This window comes from Electrona antarctica, assembly GCF_951216825.1.
Source record: "Electrona antarctica genome assembly, chromosome: 15".
NCBI lineage: Eukaryota > Metazoa > Chordata > Actinopteri > Myctophiformes > Myctophidae > Electrona > Electrona antarctica.
Genome location: NC_136796.1, coordinates 43,987,154 through 44,014,194, shown reverse-complemented (window position 1 = coordinate 44,014,194; position 27,041 = coordinate 43,987,154). Strand labels below are relative to the sequence as shown.

The following is a 27,041-nucleotide window of genomic DNA, read 5'->3' as shown; positions in this document are numbered from 1 at the left end:
CCAGGACCTGGCGCGTCCTCCTCGCCCCACACAATGTATTATGATTACGTCACCCAGGGTCAGGTACACGAAGTGAAGATGGCGACCGCCTACGAGAGATATAATTTGTAAGTACAGCGAAATTAGTTGCCAATTGCCAGCATGTTGGCCTATATACGGTTGGTATTTAATCAGATCCATGCCACGCGACGTGTTCGTCTTATATTTTCAAACGCCGAAGTGTTTAGTGTGATATTTGCTGCTGGTTGTCAGAATTAAGTCGCTGACAGTCTGACTCTCTGACACATCATCCTGTTCGGCTGAAGTTGTCTGTCTGTCAGGTTGACAGCAGCTCCCCAGGACCAGGAAGACAGATGCCCATCCTTATTGAAGTCTGCAGGCCTTTGTACATGTTTATAAGACAAAGCATTATATGATACCGTGCTGTGAATTTGCATTATTTGGAGTACGGGGCATTATTATGCAATAATAGCATATTGATATGATGATATTCTAGCCTTAATAATCCCCCAGCACGGTGCCCCTCCTCAGGTGATTTGGCCTTGTCAGCATTGAAGTGATGTTAATGGCCAGGGAGTGACTGGTTATGTAGCTCGGCCTGTTTGGCTGCCAGGCAGGCAGGCAGGCAGTATACAGGGTGTGGAGCTATAATAGAATGCATGAATGGGCAGCACAGTTTGTCAGATCACACACACTTTGCACAAAGATACTGTCTGGGACACATCGCTGTGCTATATGCTCTGAATCAGGTTTGACACCTTGATCATTCCTCATGATTCAAAGACAGGGTAGCCTATGTTTGAACATGTGTAAGTAGGTCTGAACTCTGAAATTGGCCTACATGCCGCCTCTGGTATAGAGACTATGGTGTTTTAGTTTCACTTATTTATTGCTGTCCGTGAATGCTGCGCTGTGTGTCATGAGTGTGTTTTGAAAGGTTTAGCTTTGGAACCTAACAAAGGACTGTTTTGTGTAGCTCTGGGTTACTTGACTTCTCATACATACTGTACAAGAAGGTCACTTACAGTATGTCTCTCAAGCTGTCCCGGCCATATATACTACAAACTGTTGCAGAGAGAGGAAGCCACATTTTAAAGGCACAACAAATGATAACATGTCTCGCTAGATTTGTTTGTTTTTCCAATGAATCTACCACTGTTGTCCTGCACTTTTTGTTTTGCCATGAGAAAATAATTGTGTTAAGTGTTGTTGCCGTTGTTGTAACTGTTTGTTTTTTACTGTTGAGACCGAAGACAAATTTCCATACGTGGACAAATAAATGAAACTAACTAACTAACTAACCTAAGTTCAACATGTCCATACTATACAGTCAGTGACTCAATAAAGCATGAGATATTGAAGGGTTTGATCCCAGGCGCAGGACTCAGACCGGCATTCATTCCACACAATCTTCTACCATGTAAAAGAATGCAAAGCTCAGCTTATCTCTTATTCAACGACGTCTTCTTGCTGCAATCAATGTCCTCCAGACTGCCAGGCATACAGAACTCGTAGGATTTGTCTTGCCGCAGTAGAGAGACACACTACATGATGGCTACATCGGAGGAATACCACCAGCACTCACTTTTTATCCATTTAGGTTTCTTTGTTTATTCACCGTGAATATGCAAAGAATCCTACATGGATTAAAAAGTGAGTGCTCGTATTCCTTTCTAGAGACTATTTCTAGCCTCACGTAGCGAGCCTTCATCTTCCTTTTGCGATGCATATTTCCCCAGGCAGATTATCCCATTCTGGACGGGAACGGCCTTTTGGTGTTTTAACTAAGCATTATGTTATACTTTAGCTATTGAAAAATAGCAGATCAACAAGCTCATAGCGCGCCACCGAGTGGCGCGCTACGAGCTTGTAGGTCTGCTATTTTTGAAAAATTGTGAAAATGCAGCACAAATCTTTGAATATATATATATTCTTTCAGAAGACTTTTTTTTTAATTTCGACGTCAGGCCTAAATGGGTTAAATCCACGCAGTGGTATTAGTATCAGTATACGCGAGGCTAGACTATTTCTACCAGAACCGGTCCGTGCACCCGATATTCTCTTAACTGTGAACTACTGTTGCTACTCAACTGAGTGCTTGCTTCTCCCTCTCTTCGACATTAAAATGGGCCACTTCTAGGTCCAGTTTTACACTCTGGCAGGATTTTTCTGTGTAGTTACTAGTTATAATACCAGGAATGATTGTGATCATTATGTTTCTGTGACATCAAGCTGATATGCTATGCTCTTTTAGTTTTGAGAGAAGGAGGCACTGGAGCAGCTCAGACAATTTAGGCCCTTATACTTTTTAAGATGTTTCAGTTACGTCTTCGTCAGGTCATACCCAGGTCTATGACCTGACGAAGATGCAACTGAAACATCGAAACGTTGTCGCTTTTTACCTGTACCCTGTTAATAAAGTATAAGGGCCCAAATTGTCTGAGCTGCTCCAGTGCCTCCTTTTCTCCTGTAACCTGTCCTGCTACTGAGATGCACCAGACTGGCCTGCCATAGGCTAGAGGCCTCTGAGATGCACCAGACTGGCCTTCCATAGGCTAGAGGCTTCTTAGATGCACCAGACTGGCCTGCCATAGGCTAGAGGCGCGGTTGGAACTCCCTTCTGCTCTTCTAGTTTCCTCAACAAACAGCCACTATGGGACAAGAGTTCAATAAACGCTACTGACCAGTGACCACCTACAGTACGACTACGTGACTATCCTTTCACAACGGGGAACATACTTTTGCTGTAGTTAATTCATCTTCCATCTTGGAAATGGCTTTAGTGTTTTGTATACCTGCCCTGCCATAAATTACATGGTTACCGTTACTGTCTCACTGTCTGCTTAACTGCTGATTAAACAGCTATTCATTTATTATAAAAAAAAGAACCGATCATTTAAATTAAATTATCGGTTATTTTAGAGCTGCTGTTCTTGCTGCTATCCTTTTTATTTCCACTATTAAATTATTTAAAAGTGGAAATGGCAGCTCTTCAAGCTCGACACATTGAGAGCTTGTAGATCTACTATTTTTAAAGTAATCAATAGAATTATCACCAAGAAAATAATCCATAGATGCAATCTGTAACATGCTGGTGTCTGTCAAACTGTGGAACAATCAAATGTCACATTTGAGGTTCAATACAGACAGTTTTTGACAGTTGGAACGACCACTATTTCTAAAGGAACCTTTGGGCGGGAACCCCTTTTGGTGTTAGCATTATGTTATGCTTTAGCTATTGAAAAATAGCAGATCTACAAGCTCATAGCGCGCCACCGAGTGGCGCGCTACGAGCTTGTAGGTCTGCTATTTTTGAAAAATCAAAGAACGACTGACATAGAAACATAGCTTTTTCAGAAAACTGTCAGGATGTAGAAGACATTTTTAGAATCTGATCTCAGGTCAAGAAGGGTAGTTGAACAACATGTCCCTCGTTCTCTCTCAGGCACACGACCCAAGAGAAGTTCTTCATCGAGGCGTGCGATGAGGGGGCCGACGCTGTCCTGGCCATCGACAGGGTCTCCAACGAGATGACCCTCACAGGTTGAGAATGCTTGAGATTCATGATTTGTTGTGGATAAGTTTGCCCTTTTGATGTAAATGGAATGATGTACAAAGGCAGCAACATAATGGTTGCATATGTATGCTCTCAAAGGGCACCTACGGACGGCTGCAATTCAAAACTGGCCCCCGTAAAAATCTGAATCCCCCCACCGCCTTTTTTCCCCTCACCGTATATGTTTCTTTTCCCTTTTTACCTCTATGATGAATTCCTGTTCTGTTCTTTGACTATAATAGAAGTGTCTATTTGTACGTCTCTAAATGTTTTGATGAATTGAACATGGTGGACCCTCTTGTAAACGAGTGTAATGCTTAATTGGGTCGTCCACTCACAGTTAACAGTCTTTGTATTGAGTTTGTATAATGTATAATATATTATATAGTATAGTATGTATAGTTTACATAGATACTCCACTGTTACATTCTTTGTTTACGCATGATTCATGATAACTACTTTTTATATATGTGATGTATGCCATGCTTTTGTTATTGCTTAATGTAAATGCCTAAATTGTTTGTGCTTGAAATGTACTGTAATTCTGCAAACTGTTAATAAATATTTCAATCAATCAATCAATCAATGGTAGGCCACAGCAGTCATTATTTTCTTTCGCTGCTGTGTGTTTTTTTTGGCAGTGAAAAAAGATGTTCCGCCCTCGGCACTCACCAGGCCCATCTGTGGTGTGATGGGAACCATTCGTCTGGTAGCAGGTAGGTACCAACCAAGACGCATCATAATGATCATTGGAGCACACTCTAGGGCATTAAGCAACTAGTCGACTAGTTTATTAGTCGACTAGTAAATCCACTAGTCGACCTTGTTGGTACTAGTTGACTAGTTGATAAGGGGGGGGGGGGGAAAGGTTATTTTTTTATTTTTTTCCCCGATTTTGTAGGCCTCAAGATCAGGTAGATTATAGTTATAGTCACCATGTACACAGTTTTTCAATGTACAAATATTTATTTCAAAAAAAATATTTTTTTAATTTATTTTATTTTTTACATAATAGGTAGTTAAACAACTAGTCGACTAGTAAACTAGGCAACTAGTCAACTAGTAAAAATGACTAGAAGTGAATGCCCTAACACACTCACTGCAGCACTGTTGTTGCTGTCTTGCTTCAGCTATGTCTTATTTATAACGTATGTCTTTGACAAGCAAAGATGATTTGAACTTTACTAATCCACAACAGGGTGGATAGTGGATACTTATTTTGATCTCATGAAGGAAAGAATAAGTAAACAATTTGATATCAAGAAAATACAATGAATTGTAAGATGCAATGTGTTTTCGACCCTTGCGTGCACACAGGAATGTACCTCATTGTCATAACCAAGAAGAGGAATGTGGGCAGCCTTCTTGGCCATGCTGTGTGGAAGGCTGTCGACTTTGACATTATCTCCTATAAGAGGACAGTGCTGCACCTCACGGAGATCCAGGTGACGAATACTAATCCCACCCATTTAATTTAACCCATTTAGAACATTTTTTGAGAGTTAAAAACATTCACTTTGAAAGAATATATTCAAAGATTTGCGCCACATTTTTACGATTTTTCAAAAATAGCAGACTATGAGCTTGTAGATCTGCTATTTTTCAATAGCTAAATTATAACATAATGTTTAAAACACCAAAAGGGGTTCCCGCCCAAAATGGGTTAAAAGCAACAACTACTGACTTGGCACCAGGATTTTGGTCACTCTAAATACCCATCAGTTCCGTCAGGTGGGATGGAACATTAGGAAGACATGGGGCTCCATTTTCGTCACCGCTAAACCCCTTATACCTAAACTTCTTTGCCTTTTTGTACTATTTTGAAAAACATTTTTGAATAGTTCAACTAGCCAATCTGCATTGACACGTTGTGAGCTTGTAGACTGGCCATTTTAACTATTCAAAAATGTTTTGCAAAATAGTAAAAAAAGGCAAATAAGTTTAGGGATAAGGGGTTTAGCGGTCACGAAAATGGAGCCCATGATGTGTGGAACTTTGGCAGAGTTACTGTACCTCTTGAGTGAGAGGTGATGCCTTGACTGTCTGGAATCACACAATGCTATCTAATTTCAGCGCAGCAAGCCGTGTACATTATTAATCAATGCTGCTATCCTAGTAGCGCTAATTGAAATAGCAGCCTTGCCTTGTTGTGACTATTAACCGCCACTACAGAATTATGGGCATCTGACCTGCTAAACAGTGGACTCAATTAAATAACACCACAAACAGTGATGTAAATAGGTTTTCAATGTAATGAGTCCCAGGATGCAGGGATGGTCTTTTTAGATGAGTCCCAGGGACATTTTATGAGTCCCACTTCAACGACGTTAGGAGTCATATTTTGCAATTTTTTTACAAACTGCAGCATTTAACTCCCATTTCATTTTATATGGTTATAATGTGGTTATATTCATGTAGAACACGGAAGAAGAAATGATTATCATAACTAAAGCTAGCAAAAATAAACTAGAATAAAAAAACAGTACAGTAGTGCATCCCGTGGATGCAGAGGTCGTTGTTTTATTGCGTCCCTTAACTATAAACTGCGTTTTGGGATGCAAAATTCACCCTATTTTAATCTCTGCACAAGAAATACAAGGCATATGTGACATGTATGGATCCATAAAAAGCGCCCTGTACCTTTTGTCGTCCTATTAGTTAATTGTAGCCATAGGGGCTTTGAAAGTAGATTGGTTTTACACTTGGGGAATAGGCTGCTGAGTAAGATCAGGAAAGCTAGGTGCTGACAATGCAAAAGTGGAGGCATATCAGGGGACAGAAAGAGAGAGTGTTGTGTAGGGTATCCGGAGAACTCGCCAGTTTACCGACTCGCCGCGATTTTGTGCATTTTTGTTTTACTTCACCTTCATTTAAATTGCATTGAATTGAGAGAGAGAGAGGATAGTTGTTTAGAGTTTACACTAGAGAAAGTAGGAATGTTAAAAGTTTAAATGCCAAAGTACCGAAACAATTCATTAGTAAACATATCCTGAATTGGTAGGCCTACTTATCATTGGTATTCACATACTCACCTTTTTATCATCATCTAGCTGACCATTTAATTGCACAAAATAATTTGATCACTTTGGAAATGAACTATAACATCTGTGAGTTTGACATACTAACTACACTGATGCATGTTAGCATAACGATGAAGACATTGATGAAGACTTTTCGCCGTGGCGACTTGGTAAACTGACGAGTTCTCCGGTATCCTTGTGTGTAGTGTAGAGAGTGCTAAGAGGATGCAACTGCACTTACACCAGTAGGCTAAGTATGTAACATATGTAATACATAGCCTACTAGTGTATGTATGTAATTATATAACGGCCATGTTATTGACATGGGTCTGCCGTGGTCAAACTACAATATTCTGAAGATGGACTGCAAAAAATTGCCGTTTTCTTTCTGGGCCCGGAATCAGACGACAGGCATTTACAGCCAAGTATCCATGAAATGGAATCTTGTCTGTGTATCATCTTCTACCTAACAAGCACGGACAGACACACACACACTCTCACTCTCTCTCTGTCTCTCTCACACACAGAATCCATCGACACACGGGTATCCAATGCAAGCAGAACCTGGAAACAAAAAAGTGCATCTTAGCCTCAATACTTTGCTCTGTGCTTGTGTCATATCATATAGGTTATTATACATTTTGCCAACCCAGTGAAAAATCTTACTTCATACCATGAATTGATGGAAAATCAGATGCCTGTAAAGCACCCAGAGGTGCTTGTCATCGTGATATAATTATAAAGCCCAAACGCATTCGTTCCCAGCCAGGATTCACATCCATAGGAAAGATTAAACCATTCTGGGCGGGAACCCCCTTTGGTGTTTTAAGCATTATGTTATGCTTTAGCTGTTGAAAAATAGCAGATCTACAAGTGAACGTTTTTAACTCAAATCTTTGCTTCTGGAGGGGTCCCTGAAACTACAAACTTTCAGATGGGGGTCGGCGGCCAAATACATATATGTTTGGGGGTCCTTGACATGAAAATGTTTGAGAACCACTGACGTAGAAAACTGTCAGGATTTAGAAGGCATTTGGGTTAAGCCAACTAATGCCTGATGAGCTAAAAGCCTGTTTTTCTGTCCCCCTCTAGACTCAGGAGAATAAGACCTTCCTGTCCATGATTAATAACGTGCTGAATACAGACGGCTTCTACTTCTGCACCGACTACGACCTGACGCACACCCTGCAGCGGCTGGCCAACACCAGCCCCGACTTCCAGGAGATGAGTCTACTGGAGAGGGTAAGACTTTTCGTTCGAGCTTTGGGCACTGATGACGCGGATGGAGAGGACACGCCGCCAGCGCCCACAGCGTCCCGAGCAGGGAATCGAACCCAGGACCTTCTAGCTGTGAGGCGACAGCACTACCGACTGTGCCACCGTGCCCCCCTACGTTCGAGCTTTCTAAATCCACTATTTGGGGATTTAGCATTGGGGTTAAGGGGTGTTCCAGCACTAAAGTTGGTATTTTGGTCACCTGTCTAAATCCCTAAAACACCTCCGCTACCCGTTACATTATGCATAGGTGTGGTTTGGGCGTTACAATAATTAAACCAATCACCGTGCCACATGACGTGCCTTTAAGAGATCCCTTATCCGTTGCCCGTTATGCCCAGTGCTATATTGCTTCATAGCCTTACGCAGGGACAAAATGTTCTTATAATCGTCGTGGGGGCACGCCACGACCCCCCCCCCCCAGCGTGATCTGAGGGAGGACCGGCAACCCCCCGCCCCCAGACCGGCCGAGCATGTCCAGGGGCGGGGGGAGGTGTTAGGAATGTAGAAAAACTAGAAATCCCCTAAAATTATCAAGGGGGCTCGAGCCCCGCAGCCCCCACGTAGTCGTCGTCACTGGCCTTACGGTCTATGGCCCATTGAAGACTGATGCGTTGCTGCCTTGAAGTCTTACTTGTGCTTACTTGAGCCCTGGGTCTCTCCCAGAGAAACATTTCGCCAAGAATAGCAGATCTATAAGCTTACAATAGCTACTTTTTTCATCAAAGAGATTGGGTGTAGAGGGGTGGACCAAGTAGACCCTGCCCTGAGCGGACCCCAGTCAACTAAGTACACGTGGTTTTAGTAGTTAATGGAATGATACTCATGTGCTGTAGAAAACAAAGACTTACTTAGTTACAGTAGCTTAGTGCTGCATTGCACCATGACACATTCTGAGGTTTTCATCATCAAAAAAGCCACTAATTCTTGCTCTTTACCAGCATTCCTGCTTCTTGCTACACACCCACACAAACACTGAAATAATCTTTAGTACGGTGTGCAGTACTTGGAAGATTTTAAGTGTATAATAGTAGTTTAACAGGTTTGACTGGGATCAAGGAGGTACTGCAGAACATTCCGTTTTGTCATCTGATATCTCAAACTATTTACGCTTGCCTTTTTATTCATGTTTTGGTTTATAATGCTTTCAAATTAATATAATTGAGTTGACTTTCTCTTTTTGTATTCTTGCCATCAACTTTATTACTTTTAATTTTATGGCGACCTTGCAAAACCTAAAGCATCAATTATAATATAAATGAATTCTACTATCAGTACTGTGTGTGAAGGTTCACAGTGAAAATAATTAACTACTTAACCCATTTTGGGCGGGAACCCCTTTTGGTATTAGCATTATGTTATGCTTTAGCTATTGAAAAATAGCAGATCTACAAGCTATTTTTGAAAAACCGAAGAACGACTGACATAAACATAGCTTTTTCAGGAAACTGTCAGGATGTAGAAGACATTTTTAGAATCTGATCTCAGGTCAGAATGGTTTAAACCCTATATACTTGACCGGAGTCCACCAGGGGTCTATCCATGGCCCCCTCCTTTTTCCCCCTCTACACCAAATATGTTCGCAAAAAGAGAATTTTGGCTGATTTTGACATGCCCAGAATAGAGATGCTAGGTTTCGTGTGATTAACGGGTCATATTGCTAGTTATGCTTCATTTACGATCTACGTTCTACTCGCAGTGCATCATGGGTAAATATGCCTAACCATGATTCTTCTTCTACTTTCAGGCAGATCAGAGGTTCGTGTGGAACGGGAATCTCCTGAGAGAGTTGGCTGCACAGCCAGAGGTGACTGATGGAACGTCACCGTTGTCCCTTAATAGAGTTCAGACATATAGCTTTGTTTTACTGCTGTCTCTGATATTAACTTCCTTATCGTTGTTCACAGCTTCACCGATTTGCACTTCCCGTTGTCCACGGCTGTATCCTTTTGACTCCATGTCTGGCTTTTGTCTCAATGTTTATGCCGTGGCTCTGTAGGAGGCAGAGCCATCTATTGTATTAGGCCTCACTCATACTTGGTTGCCTTCCTGTGTCATGCACTGAGAACAGCAAGCTTGTAGATTGACTCGTGTGTGTGTGTGTGTGTGTGTGTGTGTGTGTGTGTGTGTGTGTGTGTGTGTGTGTGTGTGTGTGTGTGTGTGTGTGTGTGTGTGTGTGTGTGTGTGTGTGTGTGTGTGTGTGTGTGTGTGTGTGTGTGTGTGTGTGTGTGTGTGTGTGTGTGTGTGTGTGTGTGTGTGTGTGTGTGTGTGTGTATTTTTATTTCCGTGTCTTGTCGTTAAGACCCATCCCTTATGGGATTATAAGACACCAACAACATAAATAAACAATATCATGTTCACTTCCCACACAGAAGCTACACCAAGTATTTGATAAAAACAGAAATAAGCACATAAAAATAAAATACATCACATATATATATTCTTTGTCCGTATGTCCCAAGCTTTCTCTATATATTCTGCTAATGCAAATATCTTCTGTTCGAAAATCCATCTCCGTCGCTCTGCATCACTTAACCACATCAGATCTATATTTTTACATCTGTTAAATAACTTTTGACGTAGCCCATGATACAACGGGCAATCGAAAAGAAAATGGAACTCATTCTCAATATCATTTATATCACAATAGGTGCAAAATACGTTCTTCTGTAACTCCTCTATACCTCCCAGTCTCAAGGTGCAAGGGCAAGATCCCTGAACGAAGTTCTGGGAAGTGTGTGCGTGTGTGTTCCCATGTGATCTTGTTGAGTGGTTTATCATCATATAATAATTGCACTTGCATAAATAAATAAAAAGCTTCCCCGTGCAACATGGCTCGTCTGTAGCTGTGTGGAAGCCCATATACTGGAAAGGTTTGGTAGGACATATAATTAGAAATAGTGTTCAATAGGTCAGGGGTTCTCAACCCGTGGGTCGCGACCCACGGGTTGAGAACCAAATTATTTTAGGGGGTCCCCAAATTATTTTCAAAAAAAAAAAAATCTTTTCACGATTTTTCAAAAATAGCAGACCTACAAGTTCATAGCGCGCCACTCGGTGGCGCGCTATGAGCTTGTAGATCTGCTATTTTTAAATAGCTAAATTATAACAATGCTTAAAACACCAAAAGGGGTTCCCGCCCAAAATGGTTTAAGGTTATTGTAGCAGTCAATTTATATTGGGGGTCGGGCGGGGCGGGGGTCCCGAGACGTTGCCAAAGCATTATCGGGGGTCCCCAGCCAAAAACGTTGAGAACCCCTGCAATAGGTGAGAAAATAAATTCCTGGGCACTTCAGAAGAGTACCCAAATAAAAGATACTGGAGCACTCGACTGGTCTGCACGTGTTTTTAGCTTTTGAGTGGTGCAACCACTCCAAGGAACAGCAATGTCCGTGTTCACCTATGTGACTCGTGTTAACCACTCAGTTCACACGGGTGTGATTTTTTAGGGGTGACTGACATTTCGACTTTCGTCTTCCTCACAGTCAGGGTTTGACTCTGAGGAAGACGAATGCCAAGTCTTCAGGTAGTCTCTTCTTCTGTGCCCAGGTATTATTTTCTCTGGTGCAACTTGTCCCCACTGAGCACAGAGGAGCCCGGCTCCTACCTTCTGCTGGCTGACCTAGCTGTTCATTGTCCCTTCAGGACCATGCCGTAAAAAAATATGCCATAGACTTGGGAGTTCATGAACATTGACAGAAAATGTTGTACTCTGGATGATTGATTCACCCCCCATAAGGATTGTCCTTGACTCTGAGGGTCCAGTCATTGTGATGAAACCATGTCGGATCAATGGAAAGATCTTTGAATGGATCCTTATATCCCGGAGGAGCTGTTTCCGAGCCGGAGTCCGTTACTATGTCAGAGGTAACGGAACACTATACAGACACAGCAGCACACCCGGCACGTCAATTGCCTCATTAGTGCTGCACTGACATCATTGGATAATGGCTGTGGGAAAGAAGTTAATCGCCTCGCTAACTGTTGTTTTCAGGCATTGATTCAGAGGGTCATGCTGCTAATTTTGTGGAGACTGAGCAGATTGTTCTGTATGAAGGAGCCCGGGCTTCATTTGTACAGGCAAGTGTTAAGTCTAATTTATTTACTCCGTGGCAGGTTCAGTGTCACTTTATCCACAAGGAACCGATGTACTGTTCCCTCTCTGTTTCTGATCTGATCTGTTTCCTCTAGGCAAGAGACACCGTTGCGCAATAGAGCAGTGGTCCCCAAACCTTTTCATGTCAAGGACCCCCAAATTGACACTAATTAGCCCGCAGACCCCTATTTGAAGAGATATGCCAGGGACCCTCCATAAGAGAAGCAGTGATTCTCAACCCGTTTAATTGCAAGGACCCCCACTTTGACATCCATCAGTCTACGGACCCCCTTTTAATGACATTTATATCTCTGGGACCCCCAATTTATATTGTAAAATCAATGTTAATTTAACCCTGACGGGTCCATTTGGTTCCATTTGTACACTCCGAGTTACAGACCCAAACTATCATTTAGCTGGGGACCCTCTGGAACTCCCTCAAGGACCCCTGGGGGTCCCCGCCGGACCCCACTTTGGGAACCACTGCAATAGAGTATGAATTCATATTCAGAGCTAAAAGCGTTCATATTGCGAGTTGAGCCCTGCCTACGCACCCGTCTCCGAGCCTAACGGGTGTGCATACGACTTTGTTGCCTAATCTTCAGAGCTGTCAGCGCAATATAATTTCACTGTATCCTAAAGCAAATGTCCAGATGTTTCTAATGGTTTTGGTTTTGCTCCAACAGACGCGAGGCTCCATGCCCTTTTTCTGGTCTCAGAGACCCAACCTCAAATACAAACCTAAACCTCTAATCAGCTCAACCACCAACCATGTAAGTTCACGCATATATTTACACATCACTATTCAATGAAGCGCACTGGTGAGCCTAAACCCATTTAGGCCTGACGTCGAAATAAAAAAAAAAGTCTTCTGAAAGAATATATATTCAAAGATTTGTGCTGCATTTTCACGATTTTTCAAAAATAGCAGACCTACAAGCTCGTAGCGCGCCACTCGGTGGCGCGCTATGAGCTTGTAGATCTGCTATTTTTCAATAGCTAAAGTATAACATAATGCTTAGTTGAAACACCAAAAGGGGTTCCCGCCCAGAATGGGTTAAATTGTGACTATAACAATATACCAATCTTTTGAAAATAATTTCCAGATGGATGGTTTCCAAAGGCATTTTGACTCTCAGCTGCTTATCTATGGAAAGCAAAGCATTCTGAATCTGGTAAGTTCTGTTCTACTATTGATAACCTGATACACTCTAAAAACACCCTTTCTTAGCTTGTGTGCCTTGTTGGCATTGAAGTAAAGTAAACCATGGAAAATGTGATAATTATTATTTTCTACTATATTGTAGGTGAACCAGAAGGGATCAGAGAAGCCGCTGGAGGAGGCGTTTGCTAAGATGATAAATGGAATGGCTAATGGAATGCTCAAGTAAGTCGTCAACCCCACTTTTGACCAATTCACTTTGATTATGCATCCCATGTCTGCATTAAATCATAATTGTAACGCATTATAATCTGCTTATAGCACTGTCTAATTATAGTTCTAAGAACTCATGAATACTCATAATGCTTTATAACAGTAATTATAACGCATTACAAAGCAAGTTATAATTTATTGCATTTAAGTATTGCAAGTAATACTGATGTATTGTGATGTTTTTTTTTATATGATATTGTATTACTCGACGACACTGAAAATGAGTTTAAATACTCAGTGTAATTTCGAGAATAAATAAAACTTGAATGAATGAATTAAATAGTGATGCACCGAATATTCGGCCACAGAAAATATTAGGCCCGAAAATGGCTAAAAATGCATTTTCGGCCTATTCGGTTTCGGCCCGAACAGGCCGAAAATATATTTACATTTTTTATGGACCCATAATAGTGATTATTATTTAAGTTAGGTTTTGCCATAATCATGTATTTTGCCATAATCGGGTAGATTTAAGGTGCAGCCATGACAGCATTGGTAGGAAAAAATATATAGAATATGAATCATATTCGGTATTCGGGCCAACTGTTTCCTATATTCGGTATTCGGTTTCGGCCAAGAATTTCCCTTTCGGTGCATCCCTAGAATGAATGCATTTTAATTGCATTGCAATCGGCTTATGACAATATAATTACAGTTATATGCATTCGTACATACTGTACATGCTCCTAATGCAATCATAACACGTTATAACTTTACCTCTGTCTTACTCTGTGTAGTTACATAGCGTTTGATTTCCACAAAGAGTGCAGTCGGATGAGATGGGACCGCCTCCAGATCCTGGTGGATGCCGTGGCTGAGAAGCAAGATGAATACAGGTAATAATTCATGCAACAGCTACAGTACAGTAGCCTCCCAGTCAGTGTTGTTTTCGTCGACTTAATACTATGACGAAAAACCTTTTTTCACTGACGGACACTAAATGAAAACTGAGCCATGAAGACTAAATATGTTGACGATTTCGTCACGCGTTGTGAGCTTGTAGATCGGAATATTATATATTCTTTCAGAGCAAACGCTTTAAACGGGCGGCTGTGGCTCAGGAGGTAGAGCAGGTCGTCCAATGATCCCTGGGTGGGCGGTTCGAATCCCGGCTCCTCCTGTCCACATGTGGAAGTGTCCTTGGGCAAGACACTGAACCCTACATTGCCTCCAATGAGTCGGTCGGTGTGAGCTCGCCACCATTGGTGTGTGAATGTGGGAAGTGAGGACGCTGGCGTCGACTGTTCGCCGCTTCACCTCCCAATGTATGAATGAATGAACCATTGTAAAGCGCTTTGAGCACTTGGAAAAGCGCTATAAAAATGCAATTAATTAACCGCTAACGTGTGCGCATTCATATCTCTCTCTGTGTGTGTGTGTGTGTGTGTGTGTGTGTGTGTGTGTGTGTGTGTGTGCGTGTGCGTGCAGCTACTTCATGGTGAACGCGGTGGGAACGACGGTCACCCAGCAGAAGGGAACGTTCCGCAGTAACTGCATGGACTGCCTGGACAGAACCAACGTGATCCAGAGCCTGCTGGCCCGTCGCTCGCTGCAGTCCCAACTACAGGTGTGTGGAGCTTTTCTGCCGAGCAGTGGTGTTGTTTTTGGCAGCAGATTTTAGTTTTTAGTCATTAGTCTCTTAGGGCAGTATTATGCGTGTCTTAAGTACCAGGTCTTATGACTTAACTTAAGACCTGGAGGCGTGGTCAATGCTGTTTGGCCACTCAGAATAGCCAAATGGCATTGATCACGCCTCCAGGTCTTAAGTTAAGTCATAAGACCTGGTACTTAAGACACGCATAATACTGCCCTTAGAGAGGGAGGGAGACCCGCACACGTGTCACTTGCTGGTTCAAGAGCTTTTTATTTAACCCATTTAGGCCTGTCGTCGATATGGGTTAAAACGATTTTTACGATTTTTCAAAAATAGCAGACCTACAAGCTCATAGCGCGCCACTCGGTGGCGCGCTATGAGCTTGTAGATCTGCTACTTTTCAATAGCTAAAGTATAACATAATGCTTAGTTAAAACACCAAAAGGGGTTCCCGTCCAAAATGGGTTAATGTCCAAACTGCAACGTCTTCGGTCTTTCGACCTTCCTCGGGCGTGTCTGCAGTCTGCTGCTTTGTCGCCGACGCACCTGTTGTTATTATAGTATGTCGAGTGCGCGGAGGTCTTCCCTTCAAAAAGTCATAGTCTTTTGAATAGTTTTCATTTAGTTTTAGTCACATTTCTTAGTCACCTGGAATGTCTTAAAGATTTTAGTCGACTAAATCTACAGTTGATTTAGTCGAACAAAATGTATTTTGGCGGGCCTTGATGCCGTCGTAATGACTGTTTTTTTTTCACTTGCTGAAAATAGCCGATCTACGCAGCGGGCTTTGTGGCATTGTGGGCTTGTAGATCGGCTATTTTCAGCATGCAACTAATTGTAAAATGACTTATACTGGATCTCTTGTCCACTAGTCCCTTCCTAACATTTTAGTCTAGTTTTTATTTGTTGACGAAATTGTCAGTATATTTAGTCTTAGTCATCATAGCTTAGTTTTCATTTAGTTTTCGTCTGTAGTAGTAGTAGTTAGTAGCCGACGAACATTTTTTGTCTTGGTTTTAGTCGACGAAAACAACACTGCTGTCGAGGTGGTGCTGCAATGACATCTATGATTTTGTCAAATTATTATTATAATTATAATGACCAGAACGCCATGAAATGTGCTATGCACCTTCACGCTTCCCAGAGGAAGAAACCTCTTAAGCCCTTTTTCCACCGGTTGTTTCCCAATGGGAACCGGTTCAGTTATGAAAAAGCTACTACTGTGGAAGGGGTATTAATTTACTTGTATTGATCCTATAAACAATTTAATATAGGTCTAATGTTGGTGACCTCATGACCTTTTACCACTATCAAGCCAACCGTTCCAATGAGCAACGCAACCTGCACTCTACTTGTTTATTTATGGCGTGACTCTGTAGGGCCTGAGCTGTCTTAGAAGAGGTTCTGTGTCTGTAAATCCAGAGATAATCTAATTAACTTTAATGTTATTCTGGATTAAGTTAGTGAAGGTCGGAATTGGCTGAATCTTCGCCCACATATATACTTGACTCGACTGGTGTCATAGTAGTACTGTATTTTCAGTTAATCATATATATATATATATATATATATATATATATATATATATATATGATACCTTCTCGATTATTTGATTAAAGGAGCATTCAGTGATTTGGGTGATTTGGAAAACCACCCAGTCCGCCCCGGTAACAAAATGTGCACATGCACACGCTCTACAGTGGGGGGAAGTGCAACAGCATGTGCACCAAGTCCCGCCCCCACACATGATTGGAGGAAGGCCCATCTCATCCTGATTGCCACCCGCCACCAAAACTGAAACTAGTTTTTTTTTACCCCAGGGGCTCACTGGGGACAGGGAGGAACTCCTTATATGGTCATCACACTCTATAGTAGGAAGGATTATCCAAATAAAAAGAAAAAATAAGTGATATTTGAATGAAGCGAAATCACTGAATATACCTTTAATCAAAAAAGTAGTTGTTAGAATAATCACTAAGACAATAATCGATAGTTGCAGCCCTATAGTACTGAAATCGTGCAGTTATTATACCCTGGGTGTTTGTATACAATACAGTATTTACACTTCCCTCTCCTTGCTTCCTAAATGTCCACAGAGGATGGGGGTTCTGAATGTGGGCCAGCGGATTGAAGAACAGGCCGACTTTGAGAAAATCTATAAAAATGGTAAGAAGCTTAACAAGCCACTTTTTGTTGATTTGCGCTGTGAGTGGTTCTACTGTGAAAACATAACATATGTCTTACCCCTCTCACTGTTTTCTGTGTGTGTGTGTGTGTGTGTGTGTGTGTGTGTGTGTGGTCTCTCTTATTAACTAGCATGGGCTGACAATGCTAATGCATGCGCTGTACAGTATGCAGGGACTGGAGCCTTGAAAACAGACTTCACAAGGTACAGAAATGCATCACATGTAGTGTTGTTTTTGGCAGCAAATTTAGATTTTTGAGTTTTCATTTAGTTTTAGTCCCATTTTAGTCACCTGGAATGTTTTAGTCTAGTTTTAGTCGACTAAATATAAGACTTTAGTCTACTAAATCTACAGTTGATTTAGTCGAACAAAATGTATCTTGGCGGGCCTTGATGCTGTCGTAATGACTGTTTTTAGCATGCTATTTTCAGCATGCAACCAAGTGTAAAATGACTTATACTGGATCTCTTGTCCACTAGTCTCTTCGTAACATTTTAGCCTAGTTTTTATTTGTTGACTTGAATTGTCAATACATTTAGTCTTAGTTTTAGTCATCATAGCTTAGTTTTCATTTTAGTTTCCATTTAGTTTTCCTCAGTGAAAAAAAGGTAGTCGACGAACATTTTTCGTCATAGTATTTTAGTCGACGAAAACAACACTGGGCTGAACTGAGGTCTCCTCCATCAGGACAGGGAAGAGGACTCAATGGGGTCTCGTCATGGACGGATGGAACTCCATGATCCGCTACTACAAGAACAACTTCTCTGACGGCTTTAGACAAGTACGTGAACCGTTTTCCAACACGCACGCACACACACACAGGCTTTAGACAAGTACGTCAACCGTTTCCCAACACACACACAGGCTTTAGACAAGTACGTCAACCGTTTTCCAACACACACACACACACACACACACACACACACACACACACACACACATGCTTTAGACAAGTACGTGAACACACACACAGTAGAACATTGGCCATTTGGCGTCACTTGTAAAGGCGTCATATTATAAAAAAAAATGTCTTCTAAATCCTGATAGTTTTCTGAAAAACCAATGTTTCTATATAGGTCAGTGGTGCTCAACCTTTTTCACGTCACGACTCCCAAAATGTGGCAGCGGAACCCACATCTGAAAATATCCAGGGCCTCCCCCCCCCCCAGAAGCAAAGATTTGAGTTAAAAATTTTCACTCTGAAAGAATATATATTCAAAGATTTGCGCCACATTTTCACGATTTAAAAAAAATAGCAGATCTTCAAGCTCATAGCGCGGCACCGAGTGCCGCGCTATGAGCTTGTAGATCTGCTATTTTTCAATAGCTAAAGTATAACATAATGCTTAAAACACCAAAAGGGGTTCTCGCCCAAAATGGGTTAACCGTTTGACCGCTACCATTATTCAATCCCTCCGCCGCGTCCTGCCAGGGTTTTATCGTGCGTGACACTTACTTTGAAGAGCCAAATATCCGTAATCGCATTTTACTATGAAACCATTCCGTGTGTGTTGACGAAGCTGGTGCTTGTTCTCTCGGTCGGTGGTGGAAAAACGCTGTTAAAACGGCTTTTCCGGGTGTGGCACCGTACGCTATTCTACGTGTCTATGTTCCTGGCAGGCCTCGTGTTAAGACACAATTTCACCAGAAATCATTGTCAAGAGCTAATGACTAATTAGCTAATGAAGTGAGATTAATTTAAATTGCTTGCTTAAACCCTTTACCATAATACTTAGTTGATATACTACAGTAGGCCCCTTCCTGTTTGCGTTCTGCATAAATCAAAATAGAGGATATGCATAACATAACACATAACACGTTGCAGTCCAATGCATTGTGTGCTTCTAGATCTGCTATATTTTCTCTAAATGAATGTTTCTGCTGAATGTTTCTAGGCTGATGCAGACAATAAGCCTCTCCGACCTAACCTCGCCTCACCAGGCTTTCCACCTCGGAGGAAAGCCTGGTCTCTGTTCCAAAAGTGAACCGGTCGGGAGCGGATGATATCGTTACGTCATGTTGTGTCATTGTTTTGTAGTCATCAGGCAGGAACAATCAAAGGGAACTTCCTTTTCCCTCAAACCGGAAGAATAACGATAAAAGCTCTCGTAGCCTGTGGCTTTTATTGAGAAAAATCCGTTTGAGGGAAAAAGAAGTTCCGGGAAAATTGATTGACTACAAAACAATACTACAACATGACGTAGCGATATCATCCTGACGACTACAAAACAATACTACAACATGACGTAGCGATATCATCCTGACGACTACAAAACAATACTACAACATGACGTAGCGATATCATCCTGACGACTACAAAACAATACTATACAACATGACGTAGCGATATCATCCTGACGACTACAAAACAATACTACAACATGACGTAGCAATATCGTCCTGACGACTACAAAACAATACTACAACATGACGTAGCGATATCATCCTGACGACTACAAAACAATACTACAACATGACGTAACGATATCATCCTGACGACTACAAAACAATACTACAACATGACGTAGCGATATCATCCTGACGACTACAAAACAATACTACAACATGATGTAGCGATATCATCCACTCCCGACCGGATCATAAACCCGAAATGGAACGGTGCCCAGGCTATCTCTGACCTAATTACTTAGCCCCTAGAATATGGATGCTGGGGTTTAAGTCTAATGCAACATTTCGTATTGCGGTCTAAGCAAAGAGGAGAAATGAAGAGGGCAAAAGTAATGAACACTTTGCAATTTTTTTTAAATGCAACGGGTACCGTTTAAATCATTAATGATTCTCAACTCCAGATACAGTACCGTTGGAGCTCTAATTTCACTTAGATCATCACAAAGACAAAAGCACTTATTTTCAGTGCCTGCAAGATTGATCATTTCAGATCATTTATGATTTTGATAGGCATTTTGCACAAGCTGCTGACTTATTCCAAGGTTGAGAAATTAACCTGATCAATCTGTGATGATATATGGTATTTCCGCAAACAATAAACAAGACATTTCATCACGAGATGTATTCCACTCAGAGGATAACGTATAGATACAATGTAATTAAATGCTCATTTCCTACATGGTTCTCAAAATAAGACAACATTACAAAAATAACATAATTACACCATTCATTAAAAACACCCTTACATACACAATTCTTAAATTATTAAAGAAATTCCATGCTAACTAAATTTGGAGCAGGCTCCAAATCTTTACTTGCTTTCTAAACTGGATTCTATTTAGACTATTTAGAGATATAGTGGTCAAATGATTCCATAGTATGCTTACAGTAATTTATATACTGGCAGTAAAATAGCAAATCTACAAGCTCACTATGTGTCCCATCGCAATCGATTTGACGTTAATATGTTAGGTAAAATAAGTTATTGTCATGCTGACTTTGTCATTTCTTCTAGGATTCCATTGACCTGTTTCTGGGTAACTATGCTTTAGATGAGACCGACGGGCCTACTCCGCTACGTGTGCAGAAGGACTGGAAGTTCCTGGCGGTCAGTATTCAATATATTTACAAGTAGATATACCAACTACCTAATTATTTTCTTAGCGATTACTTTTTCGATTCATCGATGAATCATTTGTATCTTTTTCACCCCATGCAGCTGCCAGCTATTATGGTGGTGGCCTTTTCCATGTGTGTCATCTGCCTTCTCATGGCTGGTAAGATGTCATCTTCTGCAAGTGCTTTAGGATTAACAGAAAATCTATTTAATTTGTTAATAATGTCTAATTATCTGCTATGTACAACTTACTGCTTGTCGTTGTTCCGGATTATGAAATTAAACTAGGGGGCTCTATTTTCGTCACCGCTAAACCCCTTATCCCTAAACTTCTTTGCCTTTTTTTTCTTACTATTTTGAAAAACATTTTTGAATAGTTAAAATGGCCAGTCTACAAACTCACAGCGCGTCGATGTAGATCAGCTAGTTGAACTATTCAAAAATGTTTTTCAATATTGTAAACTAGAAAATGTTCCCCTCTGGGCACAGGTCTCCACCAGGGCAGGTCAGGTTGTGGCCTCCTGGTGGCGCTATAATAGGCCAATGTGAAAAGGGTGACATTTCTTCTTACGCCTTGGATGGCAATTGGATGTTTTGAGGCATTTTGTTCCAAAAATGTGTTTTGAGTTGGCCTCCTGGTGGTGCTATAACGGGCCGTTCTGGGGCAGAGGTTCATCGTTGGCATCCAGGGAGTGTGTGCAAAATTTGGCATCTACCGGGTTAACGGTGCCGGAGATGTCGATCAGCTAGTTGAACTATTCAAAAAAAAAAATTCAAAATAGTAAAAAAGGCATAAGCATGGACATAAATAGAGCCCTATGTCTTTGATTACTGGGTACACATTTTACTGGGTACACATTTTACATTACAACATTTTAGGGTGTCTTTTTGGGGGTTCAGTTGCCGGCAGTAGTGCCTCCGGCTGGCTCCAATAAACCTCATTGTCAGGTTTCCACGGGTGAGAAGCCAAGCGGGCGATCATGTCCTTGTCACTTCACTAGCCAATTAATCTGATTATCTTTTAAATTATTCAATTGGGGCCGGATTAACGCTCCCCTGGTCAGACACACCTCGCTGTCTGCCTTGTCGGGTGAAAAGAAACATCTGGTGACTCCATGAAGGAAGCAAAATAAATATGTTTTATTAAAAAGGGCTGTTCACGAACAGGAACCAAAAGCAGGTTTGGCGTTGTGTGGAATAGAACAGGATGCAGGCACTCTAATAGAATGTGGTTGCTAGGCACTCTAATATAATGTGGTTGCTAGGGGCTAAAGGGGTGTAGGACAGGTTAATAATCCCAAGATGCAGGTTTGACACACTCGCCCACTAATGTCGTAGACGGGTAAACCAAAACTCTTCTTGAGAAATGAAAGCAGTGAAATTCTCAGGGTAAATAAGTGATATTCTCGGGGTACAAGTAACAACTTAAGGTTATACAGGACAAAGGGTTATTAAAAAATCTTCTACTTACTCCAGCATGCTTATACGATAGATAGGCTTATATTCACAACAGAGTTGTGAATTATTGCAATATGTCTGTCTGTGTGCCTGTGTATGTATATTTGTCCTTCAAATATCTTGAGAACCATGCATCCAATTGACTTCACAATAAGGTGGTTGTACTTCTAAGGACCCAAGATAGTGCAGTGTTGACTGTGAGGTCCATTTTGAGTGGTTCTCGAAATGCGGCCAGCCAAGTACTGGCATGGTCAATGGTCTAAATCAATCAAATAGATTCATAGAATCATTAATCAAAAAATTCCGATGGATGAATTGGTTCTGAAAATAATTGTTAGTAGCAGCAGACAGCTCCTGCGAGTGTGTGTGTGTGTGTGTGTGTGTGTGTGTGTGTGTGTGTGTGTGTGTGTGTGTGTGTGTGTGTGTGTGTGTGTGTGTGTGTGTGTGTGTGTGTGTGTGTGTGTGTGTGTGTGTGTGTGTGTGTGTGTGTGTGTGTGTGTGTGTGTGTGTGTGTGTGTGTGTGTGTGTGTGTGTGTGTGTGTTGTGGTCTTGGACACTGATGTCTGTCTCTCTGCCAGGCGACACCTGGACAGAAACCCTGGCGTACACCCTGTTCTGGGGCATCGCGGGCGCAGTCACGGCCGCCATCATCATGTTTAACGGACTGGACTTTGTGGACGCCCCCAAGCTGGTCCAGAAGGAGAAGATGGATTGAGCTTGTTGCGCGGCCATCATGCTCGTCTGAGGAACCCGCTCTCGGACCAGGCAGACCCGTATACCTCCACTCTGCTCTTCCCTCTTTCTGTCTGCTGCAGGGCTTGGACTTTGTTTGATTTTTCTAATCTGCAACGGTTCTTTTTCTTCCTTAATGCAAGAGATGCATGCCATCTCCTCAGAACACTTCCCCCCCACTGTACTGGAGTCAGCCCTCCATCACATGGTCCACATTTTACTTCTTCACTTCCTCGTCTTCGTGTACATTTTATGGACCTTATCTTTAGTCAATAGGGATGTTTGTTTGTTTGTTTGTGTGTGTGTGTGTGTGTGTGTGTGTGTGTGTGTGTGTGGTGGTGGAGAGGGTTTCCAGCAATCTGTGTTGCCGGTTTTCTGGCCACTAGAGGGCACAATTTAATTACAGTGGGTATTTGATTGCACTTTAGTGACTGTTTCAGCATTCGTGGGATTCCACAGTTGTGCACTTTAGTGCATTACTGCTAATTTCCTTAAGACATTTGTTTGTTATTGTTTGAAGTAAGATGTGAAGCATATTTTTAAGAGTGATTTCCTACCTAGGCACTGGCAAAATTCTGGTCCAAATTGGAAGTTGAAACTTCTTCTAGAATTTTCACTGAAGTCCAAATCCGTAAAGGCAATAGGGCCATAGATAATTGACATCGCTTTGATGTGCACTTACTGAAACGCATTAGAGCTCTCCTGAAATGGCTGGGAAAGCAATCTATATAAATATGCACACCAGTTTTCATCTTGAATGTAACAGGCCGTACAGAACTTCTAATTAAATGAGTCCAAATGTATGTCTAATCTGCTCATGTTATGTATGGCAAATGTCTTCCTATTAACCTCATCACGGAAAGTATCCATGATGGCTATCATTCTGTAAGGAAGGGCTCATTGTAGTTTCTTGGTGTCTCTGTTTCGCACTTTTAGAAACCATATTAACCCATTTAGGCCTGAAAAAAAATGTCTTCTAAATCCTGACAGTTTTCTATATCAGTGGTGCTCAATATTTCATAAGGACCCCCAGAATTATCTGTATTTGGCCGCGGACCCCCATCTGAAAATATGTTGTTCCAGGGACTCCCCCCAGAAGTAAAGATTTGAATTTAAAACGTTCGCTCTGAAAAAATATATATTCAATGATTTGTGCCACATTTTCACAATTTTTCAAAAATAGCAGACCTACAAGCTCGTAGCTTGTAGATATGCTATTTTTCAATAGCTAAAGTATAACAATGCTTTAAAACACCAAAAGGGGTTCCCGCCCAAAATGGGTTAACCCATTCAAACCGGCAAAGCGTCTCTATCATTTTAGAGTTGGCTATACCAAAATAGCAGATGTATTTAAGCTCACAGAGTGTCACTTTGTGCTGCACTGCGAGCTTGTACATTTTTGAAGATTTCGGAAAGATCTTGAAAGTAGGTAGTAGAATTTTCTGATTTAAGAAGGCATTTGTAGAATCGGCCTCGGGTCTTAATGGGTTGAATGAGTGTCCTGTATACAGTACTGTATGTGACGAGAGAGAGCTTTACATTTACATTTTGATTAGCAGTCATGGACCAGTTATGGTCCTTGAAATGAAATGAAATGAAATGAAATGATTACTATATTTACCCAGGGTATCTGGGCTAAGCTCAAGAACTTGTTTCCAGCCAGGCCCTGCTCATAGAACATTTCATCGTAGTGGTTCAATGATGGTATTCTGATTCTGATTCTGATGGTATTCTGTCTGTGCTACGAACCAGTGGTTCTCAGGGTGCAGGGACCCTCGGGGTGGGGTGGGTGGAGGGGGGCAAATGATCCCAAATGTTCACTCTCAGAGTTGTGGTGGGGGTCCCTTGAAATTGTAAGAGTTTGAGAACCACTGCCAACGATCTTCATTGGAGTGTTAAATGACATTGGTTCTTGCACTGAGGTGGATTTAAAAAGTGGTTTTCAAGGTGGTTTGTTTCTTTGCCTTTTCATCTGTGTTCATTTTTATTTGATTTCACATTCCATTGCATTCAGATGTCGGGTTCTCTCGGGTGTCAATGTAGTCTTAGATGATTGGTTAACTCTCAACATCACGGAACCAACTTAATCTGGAGTACTGTGTGTGTGTGTGCAGCCGATGTCTTTGTGTGACTTTAGTTTGTACATTGTGCACTTAATGAACTGTGTGAATATGTCATTTTACCTATGATTTATACAGTAATTAATGGAGAGGGGTGATTGTATAATCTGAAAAGCAATGGAGAAAATAATGCACAGTGCATCAAGAGCACCGTATTAGTTTTACTTAATAGAATCTCTTATTGTTTGAACATTGTACTCGTTCTAACAAAGTGGATTGGGTCACTTTGGAAGGAAGCAGTTACATGTAGGCCCTCAGGAGGTTAACGTTATGGGCCCTCAGGAGGTTAACGTTATGGGCCATCACTGAAGCAGTGGGTACAATATAACCACAATGAGGTCACAGCACTAACACACAGCCTAAAGTTTGGATGTATGAATTAAAATGTACAATCTAATTCAGATGTAATCAGTATATCTTCTACATATCTTAATTTTGTGCGTAAGATTTATTAGATATACAATTACCGTCTACATTGTTTTGATCCAGGTATTTGAGAGCATGCATTATCAAATGATTTGTTTGCTGCGGAATGAGTGAATTGAATTGTCTCTTTAGCACAAACCGCTCTCTCTGATTCCTTGAGATGATTTTATTCAGTGCATTCTTTGATTGTCAATAAACTTGAATGAGTGTAATTGAATAGATTCTTCTTGTACAGTATGAGGTGGGTGCAGCTAAGAAAGGAGACGGTTTCAACGTTCAAGGGTGTTATCGTCGCACAATGTAGTTGGTAACTTGGTAGTCAGTATTGATCCTGATTGAAATGAATACAAATCCATTACTACCTAGAGCCAGTGACCCTGAGTCTACCATTGGGCGTTTGGGTTTATTGGGTTGGTGTTAACTAATGTATTTCCATTAATTGATTGATTGAATAGCCTACTTTGTTCGATAAAAATGTAAACAGCACAAGGTACAGTCAGACATTTAGGCTTTTCACATTGGCATATTATAGCGCCACCAGGAGGCCACAATATAACCTACCTGATGTGGGAGACCTGTGCTCCGAGAGCAGTGCACTTTTACTAGTTGTCTTTGTCATGTCCTTGTTGGACCATGATTTTCTTCGCTTTGCCAAGCTGAATGTTTTTGTGGACTTAATTGGAAAATTATGTTTGGAACATTACTTACAAGTGGAGAATTTCACTAGAAAGGGCATTTCAATGGGTAGACTGCATATTTAAAATTGTGTTAAAAAACAAAAAAAGGGACCGTTTTAAGTGAATCTATGGCAGAGCAGGTAAAATAATGCAGAGTTCTGAGGATCGTTAAAAAGTTTATTAATCAATCAAGCATGTTGATGCTGGACAACATAGAATACACACATAGAGCACACATAGAATAGACATGATACCAGTAAGACGTGCTGATCTAGGTCAGCAGGCTCATCTATTCTAAACGGTGGTCAAAGAGCAAAACTCCACATGCCTTTGTATTTGTATATTATTATTATTATTTGCTGTTGTTAGTTTGGACTCTCTCCTGTGACCAGTCCGGTGTGGTTAAACCTGTCAACCACCACCACGACAGGTTCCAGGGTCACTGAATCACTAAAGCCTCTCCACCACGGCAAGGTCACAGCAATAGGAGAGGAAGTGGCCCTTAAAAGGGCCGGGGGTGGGGGGGTGGGGGTACAGGGTCTCGAGCTCTCACAGTGACATGAGGGAGAAGTAGTTTGCCACAGCAGACAACCGTTCCTCCATGATCTCCTCCTTCTCCTCCAGAAGGGCCTGCCATTCATCCTCATTGATCTTCAACTGCTCTGACAGCAGGGTCTCCTTCTCCTCCACCTTACGGAGAGAAAAGTAGTCCTCCACACGAGACTCCCATTCCTCCATCCTCTCCTCAAACTCCTCCACAATGGCCTGCCACTCATCCTCCTTGATCCTCCACCTCTCCTCCCTGCACTCCTCCGTCTCCGCCAGGTCTGGGTGGTTGACCACAGCGTTGATGAAACTACCGGAGTAATAACTTTGTGTCACCGCCATCACAATGGATAGGTCTTCTTCTGCTAAGGTTCTGAGCTGTACTGTCTCAGTG

The 27,041-nt window shown here is 41.6% G+C and overlaps 1 protein-coding gene across 1 annotated transcript; it reads left to right on the top strand.

The window, feature by feature from the left end:
* sacm1la (SAC1 like phosphatidylinositide phosphatase a) lies at positions 1–25,641 on the top strand. Its single transcript, XM_079523221.1, has 20 exons — positions 1–107; positions 3,446–3,543; positions 4,198–4,272; positions 4,874–5,001; positions 7,669–7,818; positions 9,599–9,658; positions 9,759–9,792; positions 11,617–11,718; positions 11,846–11,931; positions 12,634–12,720; positions 13,054–13,122; positions 13,255–13,334; positions 14,120–14,218; positions 14,811–14,949; positions 17,073–17,142; positions 17,293–17,365; positions 17,850–17,943; positions 20,587–20,679; positions 20,791–20,848; positions 22,725–25,641. The coding sequence occupies exons 1-20, from the start codon at positions 34–36 to the stop codon at positions 22,859–22,861; spliced, it is 1,806 nt and encodes a 601-aa protein (XP_079379347.1). The 5' UTR covers positions 1–33; the 3' UTR covers positions 22,862–25,641.
* The last annotated feature ends 1,400 nt before the right edge of the window (positions 25,642–27,041 follow it).

Coding starts and splice junctions, on each gene's coding strand:
- sacm1la (XM_079523221.1), top strand. CDS start 34: ATGTATTATGATTACGTCACCCAGGGTCAGGTACACGAAGTGAAGATG. Junction 14,219..14,810: donor GAGAAGCAAGATGAATACAG/GTAATAATTCAT, acceptor GTGTGCGTGCAG/CTACTTCATGGTGAACGCGG. Junction 14,950..17,072: donor CGCTGCAGTCCCAACTACAG/GTGTGTGGAGCT, acceptor AAATGTCCACAG/AGGATGGGGGTTCTGAATGT.